The sequence below is a fragment of the Echinops telfairi genome, unplaced genomic scaffold (genome assembly GCF_000313985.2).
Source record: "Echinops telfairi isolate 266 unplaced genomic scaffold, ASM31398v2 ScPeMD7_23;HRSCAF=83, whole genome shotgun sequence".
Classification (NCBI taxonomy): domain Eukaryota; kingdom Metazoa; phylum Chordata; class Mammalia; order Afrosoricida; family Tenrecidae; genus Echinops; species Echinops telfairi.
Window position 1 is genome coordinate 42,346,923 of NW_022103920.1, and position 13,692 is coordinate 42,360,614.

Here is a 13,692-nt window from a genome sequence, read left to right on the forward strand (position 1 = left end):
TGAGTGATGGCTGGTTAGAGTGTGCCATCCAGGGATGCTCTCCCCAGAACTGTGTTGTCCTTTTCCCTGGTCTCAGCAGGGTGCACTTCCCAGCATCATCCTGTGTCTACTGATTTCCTGGTAGTTAAACAGTAGAAGAGGCTGGCAGAGAAATCTTGGTAGCATAATGGTTAAACTCTTGGCTGATAACAAAAAGGTTGGTGGTTCAAATCTACCCAGAAATTCTACAGAAGAAAGACTTGGTGACCTGCTTCTATAAAGATTTATAGTCTCGACAGCCGTATGAGCAGGTCCTACTCTGCCACATGTAGTTGCTATGTGTACGCATCACATCATGCTGGTTCTCAGTCTTGGGGAGCCAGGACCTCAGGAAAAATAAGTAGTAAAGGCTGGGGTTGCATAGGGCTTTCACTCACAAACCTTATAGCAAACACCAAGATTCCATATGTGTTTAGTAAAATGAAACCGTTCAGTAGCTTGACCGTCTCACAGTTTTATAATTTGATGTAGATGGTGAATAAATAGCATGTGTTCTATTGTTTTGTTGAGCATGAGTCCAGAAGAAACATCTTCCGATACTTAGTATGACATCCAAAGCAAACCAGCTCACTGCCATTGAGTCCGTGCTGACTTACAGTGACCCCTGCGGGTTTCTGAGACTAACTGTTCTCGGGAGTAGAAAGCCCAGTCGGTCTCCCTCCGAGCTGCTGGTGGTTTTGAACTGCTGATCATGTAGATCACAGCCCAACTTGTAACCTCTACAAAAACCAGGGAACTGGAACCTGGAGGAAGGCACATTACAGAGGAAGGAATTAAAATAGAGGTCTGTGTTCTTCTAAGGCTCCTTGTCAAACCAATAGTGTGATTTTGTGCGTTAGTTCTCCCAGGACCCGGTTCAGATGGATCCAGGCCAACTATACTGCGGGGGCTGATTCCTGGGCGATTGATAATGTTGTCCTGGCCTCGGGGTGTCCGTGGATGTGCTCAGGACGAGGGATTTGTGATGCTGGACGCTGCGTGTAAGTTAATACAACTGGGCAGTCCCTTTCACTGCAGTACAAAATTTCAAATGACTCAAAATTTCAAATGACTGTCATGACAAATAATGTCTTTTCTTTTTCTTAGGTGTGACCGGGGCTTTGGCGGGCCATACTGTGTTCCTGTTCTTCCTCTGCCCTCCATCCTTAAAGACGATTTCAATGGGAACTTACATCCCGACCTGTGGCCAGATGTCTATGGAGCAGAGAGAGGGAATCTAAATGGTGAAACCATCAAATCTGGAACGTCCCTCATTTTCAAAGGGGTCAGCCAAGATTCTCTGTCTCTACATGAGTGCTAATTTCTTTCTCTGCAACTGTAGTTACATAAATGCATTTCTGAGTCTGTTTGGAGGACAGTACTTTGAACTTAGTCATTGTCTTTAAGCCTGAACCTTATTTCCTTTTCTATTCACTACAATCATGCTTATGCTCTAACTGCAACATAAGTCTCCCTCAGTTTTGTTGATCAAGCCTTTCATACTTCATACACCCACCCCCCCCCCACACACACACACACACAGATTTTTAGGACCTAGGCCAACTTCCAAAATGTAGTATTTTAGCCTATTAAATATTTATCTTAAAATGTTTCTCAATGATTTTATGAAAGTCTTTGATTTTACCCCCTTTTTTTGCCTTCCTGTCAATAGCATCATTTGGTGACTTTAAAAATATCAAACATTTCAGTGTCGTTAATGTAATCCTCAGACATTGTTAGTAGAGTTTTGTATTTTAGCCATGCTGCCTAGTTAGAGAGATGTGTTCTTAGGCAGTGGTGTGAAACTCGGTGGTAAGCTGGCAGTCTTCCTTGTGAACGCAGGCTGCATCCCGTCTCGCTCAGCATGGAGAGAGGGGCGAAGCAAGGTGTGCAAATGAAATCTTTAACAAAAATCTGCATGGGATCCTATACAGCCCTAGTTATTAACACCTAGGCCGAAGAGAATTAGACACCCTGGAACTTTTTCAATTACAGCTAATAGAGGCTGGTTAGCATCCTTGTTTAAATCCAGACCACATCGCAAGTGTTGGACAGGAAAGAAATGCAAGGACCCGAGACATTTACAAGTCTCCAAGCGTTCTGAGGGGCTGATGAAACTGAGATTGAACATCTATCTCAGGGTGGAAACGACCATTTCATGTTGGTGTTCGGTGCATCATTTCTGAGCCTACCCTATGACTTTGCTGTCATGACCTTTCACTCACTTCAGATCCATTTGAAGCGCTGACAAGACCAAAGAAACCGAAGCCCTGTGATGTTTCGTGATTCAAATCTCTCCGTCTGATGGATTTTTCAGCAGCAGAATTAACTTGGTGTCTTGTGGTTGTTGGTTGCTGTCAAGCATTTCCAACTCCTACCGAGCCTCAGTAGAGCAGCACGAGAGTCTGACCAGGCCTGCGCCCTCCTCCCGGGTCTTCCGTGTGAGCCCTTTGTTGCAGCCGCTGTGTCAGTCCACCTCACGGAGGGCCTTCCGCTGTTTCGCTGACTCTGGGTCCTGTATGAGCAAGACACATACTTTTAAAAATTTTCCTTGTAACCATCAAAATGCAAACGCAACCATGCAGTGTATGTGTTACACGTGGCATCTCTGGCAGCTCTACAAAGTGAAAAGACCTCTTTGAAGTGCTCAAAAGCAAAGATGTCGCTTTGACAAATAAGGTGTGCGACCCACGCCGTGGTATCTTCAGTCGTCTCATATGCCTGCTCAAGCCGGAACGTGAAGAAAGATTCAAGCAGACCCGATGCATCGGAACTATCATGTTGGTAAAGAGTAAGGGGCGTACGATGGGTGGCCGGGGCATGAATGCCTTTGAACGTGGTATCTGGAGAGACCTGTCCTTGGAGACAGACATCCTGCTTGGTAAAACAGCGGGTCAGCACAGAGAGGAAGACCCTCAATGAGATGGATTGACACAGAGTCATCAACAATGTGCTCAAACCTAAAAACAGTGGTGAGGGTGCCCCAGTACTGGACAGTGTTTCCTTCTGTTAGACACAGGGTCAATACGAGTCAGCACTTCACCACGCCTGTATGACGTAGACAGGCTCTGTGTGTGCTACTCTGTGCTTGACCGTTTGAAAAAGGAACGATGGGACTGCTAACCACAAAGTCAGCAGTTCCTCGGGAGAACGCTGAGACTTCCTGTTCCCATGGAGGTTTGCTGTCTCGGAGACCCACAGGGGCAGTTCCACCCTGTCCTTTAGGGTCACTGTAAGTCGGCATCAATTCAATGGCAGTGAATTGAGTTGAGTCTCTATTTTTTATTTTTTTTATAATTGAAGAAGAACAGTTGTTATTAAGTCTTCTTTAATCATTTTATTGGGGGCTCTTACAGCTCTTATCACGAATCATACATCCATTTTATCAAGCTCATTTGTACATATGTTGCCATCATTATTTTCAAAGCATTTTCTTTCTGCTTGAGCCCTGGTATCAGCTCATTTTTCCCCCTCTCCCACCCTACTGAACCCTTGATAATTTATAATATTTTTCATGTCTTGAGTCTATTTTTAATGTTCAAAAATTCATGACTACTATTAGCTATTAAAATAGCTTATTGAATACAAAGACTCCTTGCATTTCACTCAAATGGGTCACTGGGCCAAAAGGAATGAGTAAAGAAACATACTGGTGTGAACCAGATTATACATATCAGCATAAATTGACAGTTCCTGCATGTAATTATCAATATCAGAGTGATGGGCTATAAACAGATATTGCAGAGCTGAAAGAAGCGTGCTTTCAAATGACAGATCATGCCCACTTTCAACAAAATGTACTCCTACCAAATGCAGGGTACAATGGATCCTTTTACGTGTGATTTGTGCTTTCCCCCTGGAGCAATTTTAAACTTACTTCCATAACCAAAGGGAGAGAGCAGTGCTGTTCCTTTGCCTTAAGGGGAGAAAGAGAGAGTCTTTACATGAATCTACCGATCTCCCCCAACATTTTTTTCCACTAAAGCAGAGGAAGCCATCTTTCCCCACAATCTCAAACTGCTTGACACCAAGCTATGTAGACCTTCATTCAAAGCTCGATGAGATTGTAAGTGCGTAAGGCAAGTGTTAAGGTACTGAAGAGAATGACATTAGTATCATTAACTTGAAGAGTAGTGCATGATTAGGCATGGGAAAACACAAAGATTGGAAATACCAGGCTTTTACGTGGTATCCTTCTTAAGTATGAATGCTTAGTGAAGTTCAGAGATGAGAATATATAAATGCTGTTAGCTATCAAACAGTTCTCAAATTCTAAATGTGACATTATCTGGATGTCTTTGCCCAAAGTTAAAAATCTAACTATCACTATGTTATAAAGGGTAGAGAATAGATTTTGGAATATCTGGGTCCACATATTGCCATCACCACTAAAAATTATGTCATTTTAGTCAAGTTAACTGTACCTTTGAGTTTTACTTTCCTTATTGTTAACAATATAGATGACAATCGATAAGTATTGATAATTATCAATGAGAATAATAATATCTTCTTTAGTCACCTTAGGCACTTTAAATGAATAAAATATCAATCTTAGGACCCTGTATGTTGAAAGCATTCAATATGTATCATTGTCAGCCAAGTGTTGGGCTGCTGACAACAAGGTCAGTGGTTCAAACCCACCAGCCACCCCTGGGGAGAAAGATGAGGCTATGCACTCCTGTTGGGATCAAAAGCCTCAGAAACCCTATATGATTTAGAATCGACTCAATGGCAGTGCGTGGGCTTTTTGATAATGACCTTAGCTTTCTTTTCTCAGTGCTAGCTCCTGGGAAACATGCTCCATAGAAATGTCAAAAAGAAAAAGGAGAGTTGGCTTAAACAACATTTGGTGTTTGTTAGTGTGTGCTCAGGAAATGAGTCTGCCGCGTCTACTCAGTATCACACAGCCCTACACACACACACACACACACACACACACACACACACACACACACACGCCAGAAGGACCACTTCATTCAGAAGTCATAGGTGAGAAACACAAACGTCTATTTGAACCTTGGGACATTAACATAGTAAAATTCCATTTTGCTGGCTGTCACACGTCTACGTGGAAAAAAAAACAAGCTTTTGGGCTGTCAATCCCTGGCAAGCAGAAATAGTAAATTAGCAGAAAAAATTACTTAAGCTCATGTGATCACTCTCCTCATCCCTCGGCTTCTCTGCATGAATGGGTCCAGCCAGGCATGGGGCTTGCCTTAGTTATGCCTTATTGAACTTGACCGATCTAGGGGGGTTGCGGTGTCAGCCTGAATGAGAGCCCCCTGGGGCTGTGGAAGTGAAGATGGGAGTAGTAGGTTCCTAAGACTCCTTGGAACCCAGAAGAAGTTACCTATTAGCTCCCGGTTTCCAGCAGAGGCACTTGGCACACTTTCTGCTTCCTCATTACTCCTATCATGACATGCTGTGATCAAAGAGGCTATTTTTCAGAAGCCCTGTCGATCTGTAATGCTATCATTTTTGCACTCCTTTCTCTAAAGTCACAGCAGAACATTGAGTGCAGAAATTGAAATTTGTTCCTCAGGCATAAGTAATGAAAGCCGCTAAGAGGAAGAACAAGGATTGTTCACTCTTCTTGTTTAGCTGGGCACAATGTAATTGGTTTTGACACAATTTCAGATTCCGTTTCTTGATCATTAGTTTATATGAGGGGGCTTCAAAAACTCGCTTTGTCCACAAACGTTTTGAAAATTCCATTATTTTTCATTCTATTTGTTCACGAGCTTTTTGTAGCCCCTTTATATGTTTCTAGTTCTTACTTAATGCAATTTTGAGTTTTAAATCACAGGGAAATAAGGTTGTGAATGCACAGGGGCTTCCTAACACGTAGGTTTTTGTTTCAGGAAGGAATAAGGATGCTTATGTCCAGAGATCTAGACTGTACCAATACTATGTACGTCCAGTTTTCCCTGCGATTTATAGCCAAAGGTAAGTCGTGTCCACGGCCCTGCATTCAGATTTTCCTTCAAGAAAATTCCCTACGCACAATTCTGCCTCCACAGAGCAATAGTGGATTTAAGAGCCACACGTTTTGTTCGATGGAAGAGCTAACATAAATTTTGTGTCAAATGTTCTGTCATGCATGTTTATCCTAATAACAATACAACAGTTATTTTTATAGTAATCTCCATATTTGCTATAGTAATCATACTGGCTCTAAAGCAGTTAAATTTATCCCATGACCCTGAGTCTACTGCCTAGCTATATGACTTTTAAGTTTTAAAATTAAATTAGGGAAATTTTGGATTTTCTATTACAGATGTGCTCTCTTCCCCGGCGCAAAAAAACCCAAAACAATATATTCATTGACATTCTGTTCTTTCATATTCATTGAATAATGTCCTTACAAAATAATACCATTGGGATATAATTCATTTTCAAGTAGTTAATTTGGGGTTTGTTTAAATGTTGTACCTAAGTTTTAAATGTTGAGCCTTTTGTACGATGATAATGTCTATTGAATCAAAAAAATGGAAGCGCTCTGTCCTAAATAAGCTACAGAAGGGAGATGCATGTGCATATCTAAGGGAAAGAGAGACTAACTCTTGTGTGGAAATCCAAGATTTGGTGGGTGTCTTGAGATAGATCCGTATAGAAAGCCCAACCTACCATTGTTTTCAATGGTCCCTCATGTGGCTTTGTGCCATGAAGCTTCTGTGTAATTATCAATCAGCTTATGCACAGATGCCCAAACAAACAAAGAACATACTGTTTCCCCATTTTCATAACAATACTTTTTATGCCTCTGTTATCTTCTTTCTAGGTGCCCCAGAGAGGTCTCACTCTATTTTGTTACAATTCTCCATCAATGGAGGGATCACTTGGCACCTCATGGATGAATTTTACTTCCCTCAAACAACCAACATACTTTTCATTAATGTTCCCTTGCCATATATTGCCCAAACCAACGCCACAAGATTCAGGCTCTGGCAGCCTTATAATAATGGTAAAATTGCATGTGCTCCCCTGTGCTCAGAATTGACTGTGATGTGTTAGTTATTGTCTCTAAGGTGGGGGCGGTCTATCAACTGAGGGCATAGCTGTCCGTGGCCTGCACACTGTACATGAAGGAGGCTCCATTAATGTTGAACTTTTCTTTTTCTTGATCACCTCTCTGGACTTGAGCAAAATCTCCTGATGATGTAAATGGAACTCAACCCTGTCACGGAGCTAATAAGGTTTTAAAAAACAGTCTTCCATTAGGCACTCATCAATTGTGACTTAATTGTTGTTGAATTCATTTAGACATATATAGTTCTCCTGAGTGTGGCATTTCATTAATAAGATAGAACAACGGTATAGCAAAATGCCATGACTAAGCAAGAGGGATTTTAGGCCAAGCTAATCGTGACTTAGATAAAATATTCTTATCACAAAGAGTTATTATAATTATGCTCCTTCTTCAGTGATAAGTTAAAGTGAGTGTATAATTTAATAGGGTTTTCAAATGGTTACAGAAAGTGATTCTGTAAATTTGTAATATATATTACTTCCTGAATTTCTATTAACTGCTGATTATATAAAGGACCAGATTTTACCAAGTCATGCCATTAGCAGTCTAAGTAATTACTGAGAAACCACAGAAAGGAGATTTTTGGCTGAGGTATCACAGAAATAGATAAGAAAAAATTTTGATATCTCTAAAAGAGCCCATTTCCTTGTTAATAAGTCAAAAAATAAGATTGAAAATTTAGCTTACTGTGAACAGAGAAAGCCTGTCTTCTCCAAGCCTATGGCTGTCGGTCAGTTCTGACTCCTGTGACTGTCCAGGACAGAGGAGGGTCTCGAAAGCTGTAAACTTGACCGAGGCAGACCGCCCTACCTTCCTCCCACGGAGCTGCAGGGGGGTTCTAACTGCCAAACTGTTGGTTCCCAGCTGGGTGCTTAACCACTGCACCACCAGAGCTCCTTTCTGGCTTCCATAGTCACCAAGTGAAAATCCAAGAAGGGAATGGGCCAGTTTCACAGTTCAGAGGATCATTGGCTTCATGTTGTGCTTGGATTCCTGCTCTTCATGGTTTTTAGCAGTTGCTTCCAAAACAAGGAGAGGAAGCGGTTGGGATTGAGACAGAGAGAGAATGAGGGGCATGCTTTCATGGAAGGAACCCCACTCCTGCACATGCCCATGTGTAGATCTTATTTATAGTTTGTATACCCTTCCCTAGAGTGGAAGTCACTTGAAGCAGCCACCGCACAGGGCAGTCTTCCCTCGGCTGCTTGCCAGCATCTTCTCCCTGTTTCAATTCAGTCCAACAAGCACTTTGTCAGAACACCGCCCTGGGTTTCCCGTCCGCCCTTCTCTATCAACAGACGCCTCCAACCCCAGCCTAAGTCACTGAGTCAACGCCTTTAACAACCATGCATGAGTTTTCTAGATTTTGCCATATAACTTTAAATAACTATGGTTCTCTAAATACCAAGAGGAAAATAAGGAAGATGACACACAGCCCTTCTTGGCTGTGTGCTTTCTAGCAACCAAATAAAAGTATGCACAGCAGCAATATTGTAATCTCCGTGACCCTCACGTTCCGTTGGCTGAGCGTCAATCACAAAGTCATGTGTTGGCCCTAAAAAGCCAAGAAATAGTCTTTGGATCGACTACTTAGCAGACACCTCTGTGTTTCGAACACCCCTCCTCACCCATCCGTCTGTCTTGCATCCTTATAAACATCAAAGAATACAAATCACCGCCCGTTCTTGCCACCTGAGACCCCTCTGCAGCTGTGTCCGGGAGGGCCCAGGGGGCAGCGCACCAGTCCCTTCAGGCATCGCTTTCTGAAAGGGGGAGGCTGGTCTGCAGTGTTCGTTTCTCACGGCTGCAGGCTTCCGTTCTGTCCGCTTTAATCACCATGATGTATTTGTCTCTCTTGGTTAGGAGGGCATAGGCTTACCCTGTGTGTCTAGTTCCTTGGGTCCTTTCGTTTCCTCCGGTGAGCAAATGTCTCCGTCTGATTTTTCATCCTTGGGGGGAGAACAACATGCTTTATCCAAAATTGCCTTAGGTAAGAAAGAAGAAATCTGGATCATTGACGACTTCATTATCGATGGGAATAATTTAAACAATCCTGTGATGCTTCTGGATACCTTTGACTTTGGGCCCAGAGAAGACAATTGGTTTTTTTATCCTGGTGGTAACATCGGTCTGTATTGCCCATACTCTTCGAAAGGAGCACCGTAAGTGTTGAATCGAGTAGCTAAAAATCAAATCAGCGCTCTGTACAAATCGTGATCAACGTTTGCCTAAACGACTGTCTTGCTGTTTTCCTTGACTTGCAGCGAGGAGGATTCTGCCATGGTGTTTGTTTCTAACGAAGTCGGCGAGCATTCCATCACTACCCGAGATCTGAATGTGAATGAGAATACCATCATACAATTTGAGGTACTTCCTTTGATTGCACACACTTTACATTTTATTGTGAACAAAACCTAGAAAGAAAATCTTCCTCCCCCAACTACCAGGACCCCAATTCTGCCTTGCAGACCTGGTTAGATCTGAGGATACACAGCGGTACAGATGGGAATTGGTAATGCAGGGAACCTAGGACAGATGAACCACTCAGGACCAGGGGTGACAGTGGTGAAACCAGGAGGGAAGAAAGGGGGAATTGATCACAGGGAGCTACATATAACCTCCTCTCTGGGGGATGGGTAGCAGAGGGGTGGGTGAAGGGAGACACCGGGCAGTGTAATATAAGATACAATAATAATTTATAAATTATTAAGGGTGCATGGGGGAGAGGGGAGGAGGAAGGGAGGGGGAGGGGAAAAAAGGAAAATGAGCTGATTCCGGGAACCCAAGAGGAAATTGAATTTTGGGAATAATGAGGGCAACAAATGTATAGATGTGCTTTACACAATTGATCTATGTATTATGATGAATTGTATGAGCCTCAATAAATTGATTTTAAAAAAATTAAATATGGGGGAAAAAAATCTCAGAGATTTTCATGCACGATGAGTTTCCATTTTTGCACAAGGACATAAGAGGCTTTGGCATCACAATTCATTTTGATTAGCCAGACCAATTGTGATACACAACCGAAAACCAATCTCACTACCACTGAGTCGATCCTGACTCAGAGCGACCCCATGTGGCAGGTAGAGCTGCCCTTGAGGGTTTCTGAGACTGTAACTCTATACTAGACTAGAAAGCCACGTGTGTCTCCCACAGAGCAGCTGGTGGTTTCGAACTGCTGACCTTGTGGTTATCAGCCCAACATGTCACCACTATTTCTGAATTGTCTTTTATTTATGGCATAATGTACCCACCGACTGCAAATGGGGAGTTCCTGAAATAAGTTATTTTATACATTATAAACATTTGAAAGCTCATATTATTCTAGTACTACTCTACAGACATGTGGTCACCATGAAGTCAGACTCGACTGATGACCACTGACAAAAGCAGCACATGTCAGTTACTTACGGTCCAATCAGTATACTTGTCCGCACCATGCTAGCACTGATAATGCTATTGATGGGTGTGTGACATTTATGTGCTACATATCATCATGAGGTAATGAATTTTACCACTTTTATCATTTCAAATACACTGGACTACGCTATTTTTATCATTTCAAATATAGTCGCTCTGTTTTATTAAGATCCCTGTGCTCCTTATATTGTTCAAGAGACCAAATGTGTAATACTGTGTAGAAGAAAAGCCTTTGATGAAAAACTCTTAGGTGAAATCACCAGATGCATTCTACCTGTGCTCCACGGTACTCGCGTCAGAAGGCCTGGTTTCCCACCTGCAGCCTTATGTAAAGTCACGCCTAACGAAGCAGGACAATGCTGACTGTTTGCTGTGGTGTCACTGCCTGTCTCTCGTGGAGTGTTCCTTTCCATCTCCAGAGTCAGAGGCCAAAGGACGACGCATTGATAGAATGATTTTTATGGACTTGCTTTTTAAAAAAATCACTTTATTGGGGCTCATACACCTCTTATCACTATCCATACATCCAGCCATTGTGGCAAGCACATTTGTATGTACTTGCTTAATGAAGGTTTCTGCTATAGCTCCTAATTTTGTCTTGTATTTTGCAATGCTAATAAAAGGTAGCATCTTTGGCCCTCTTAAGAGGCCTGTTAGGGAAATGTCTAGGTAGAAACAAGCACCTGGAGTTGAAAGTTTCCATTTACTAATCAGAAGGTAAGAGCAGGAGTAAATTCACAATATGTGTGTATACATACATATATGTACACACGTGTGTATACATGAATGTTATGCACACCCATAAGTACAGGTTGTGTATGTATGTGTGTATGTGTATATATATATATATATATATATATATATATATATATGCGTGTGTGCATGTACTTAAATGTTATGCATATACATGCATACCCATAAGTACAGGTTGCATATGTATGTGTGTGTATATGTATATGTGTGTATATATGTGTGTGTACATAAATGCTATGCATACACATGCACACCCATAAGTACAGTTTGCGTATGTATGTGTGTGTGTATGCGTCTGTGTATACATAAATGTTATGCATACACATGCACAACCATAAGTGCAGGTTGTGTATATATGTATGTGTGTGTGTATATATGTGTGTGTGTATATAACTGTTATGCATACACATGCACACCCATAAGTACAGGTTGTGTATGTATGTGTGTATATGTGTATGTGTGTGTATATATGCGTGTGTGTATACATAAATGTTACGCATACACATGCACACCCATAAGTGCGGGTTGCGTACATATGTGTGTGGCAATGTTTAGTTGCTATGATTGTAAGAAAATAGTCATTTCAATATGAAGGGAGGAGTTCATGGGAAAAAATAGCAATGCATCGTAAAGCTTTAGTTTAATTCCCTTGAAAGCATGGAAAAGGGAGAAGTGTGTTCTCTCTCTAAATGGTTAAAGAGCTTTGTGAGTGCTCTTGCAGTGCCAGGGAGTCACATCAGTGGGAAGTATTTAGTTTTCTTTTAACATTCAATCTGCCTTGATGGCTCTCCGGGTACAACGCTTCTGGGATATTTGGAAGGTATACAAGAAGTACAAGAGAAGGTATTCCTACCTAACAAAAGACAGAAAAGCTGGAAGGTTAGGGCAAGTCTTTCCGTTAGAATCTGCTCTTCTTGGCCACAAACTGGAGCCAAATGTACAACCCGGAGGTCAGTCGGAGCCTTGGCTTTACCACTTCTTAGGGTTTTGTTTGTTCATTTATAAAGTGAGAGAAAATAAATTTGTCATATGGGCCCTTGAGGTTCTTTTTGAAAAATTATTATTTGAAGGTAATCTACAACATTGGTTAAGGAAGACAGTGTTGAAGATCCCAACCAGAGAGCTCCCAGGAAAGGGACCCTGGGAGAGCATGCCGTGGTGAAGCATTTCCAGGCCCGTTGCTCTCTGAAGTCACTTGTCTCCTTTGTTCTTCTTCCCCAAGATCAATGTTGGGTGCTCCACGGACAGCTCGTCTGCTGATCCAGTCAGACTGGAATTTTCCAGGGACTTCGGGGCGACCTGGCACCTGCTGCTCCCCCTCTGCTACCACAGCAGTAGCCATGTCAGCTCCTTGTGCTCCACGGAGCACCATCCAAGCAGCGCCTATTATGCCGGCACCACCCAGGGCTGGCGGAGGGAGGTCGTGCACTTCGGGAAGCTGCACCTGTGTGGGTAAGGGCCCTCTGGATTTACTTCTCTCTGGGCAGTTAGCTCCCTGAGGTCGCCACTGACTCCGCTGGGGATCTATTCACCCTGCGTTTCTCCCGTGGTTCTCAAGCAGGTCAGTGTGCTTGCAATAACTTCTTTCACTCCCTTTCACACACACACACACACACACACACACACACACACACACGAGCCTCTTCATATTTCTTGAAGGAGCCCTGGTGGTGTAGGGGTTATGCTTTGAGTTGCTAACCACAAGATTGATTGTTCGAAAGCACCAGCCACTCCTCAGGAGAAAGATGAGGCTTTCTAATCGTGTGAGGATTCACAGTCTCGGGAAACACGCAGGGGCAGTTCTGCCCTGTCCTGTATTGTCGCCGTCAGGTGGCACTGACTCGGACTGCAGTAAGTTGGAGTTTTCTATTGCTTGAAGAAGACCTGGTACCATATGGGGCTACATGTGGGGCTGCTAACCGCAAGGTCGGCAGTTTGAAACCACCGATGCCCCTGCAGAAAAAGATGAGGCACTCTACTCCTATGAGCATGTACCATCTCAGAAACTCACAAAGGCAGTCTACTCGGTCCAATCAGGTCACTAGTGTCAGAAATGACCCCATGGCAGTGAGTTTGGTTTGTGGGTTTTGTATTTCTTACAGACAGCACTGAGCCAACATCATCACTAACTTAAGTTTTGAGATAGATTTGAAGAGTACACGGTGGACCACATCTTATGGTCAAGTTCACCTCCAGATGGGTCTGCTGTTAGACTCATGAGGAGGCCCCAGAAATCTGGTTAGCCCCTCCACCCCCACCTCAATGCAGGTAGAATTGTATCACTTTGGAAAACCAACCTAAGTTTCGCATGCAGGCAGAGTGCATTTAGAGAACCACAGAATATTCTTGTCACCTTATTACAAAAAACACTGCTAGCACTCCCCCTGCAGGCATTTCTACTTTTTCCACCTTCCTCCGCATCCTTTTTTTTTTTTTGCATCTCTTTGACTTTTCTGTTGAAAAGCTCT

At 42.7% G+C, this 13,692-nt stretch overlaps 1 protein-coding gene across 2 annotated transcripts in view; it reads left to right on the plus strand.

Annotated features, from left to right (window-relative positions):
- The window catches only part of RELN (reelin), a 549,393-nt gene that overhangs the window by 445,829 nt on the left and 89,872 nt on the right, over positions 1–13,692 (plus strand). For both annotated transcript variants that reach the window (XM_004702602.2, XM_004702603.2), the window contains exons 35-41: positions 879–1,019; positions 1,126–1,303; positions 5,880–5,964; positions 6,800–6,982; positions 9,039–9,210; positions 9,313–9,415; positions 12,447–12,676. In XM_004702602.2, coding sequence (XP_004702659.1) covers positions 879–1,019; positions 1,126–1,303; positions 5,880–5,964; positions 6,800–6,982; positions 9,039–9,210; positions 9,313–9,415; positions 12,447–12,676 — 1,092 coding nt within the window. The remainder of the gene's footprint in view (positions 1–878; positions 1,020–1,125; positions 1,304–5,879; positions 5,965–6,799; positions 6,983–9,038; positions 9,211–9,312; positions 9,416–12,446; positions 12,677–13,692) is intronic.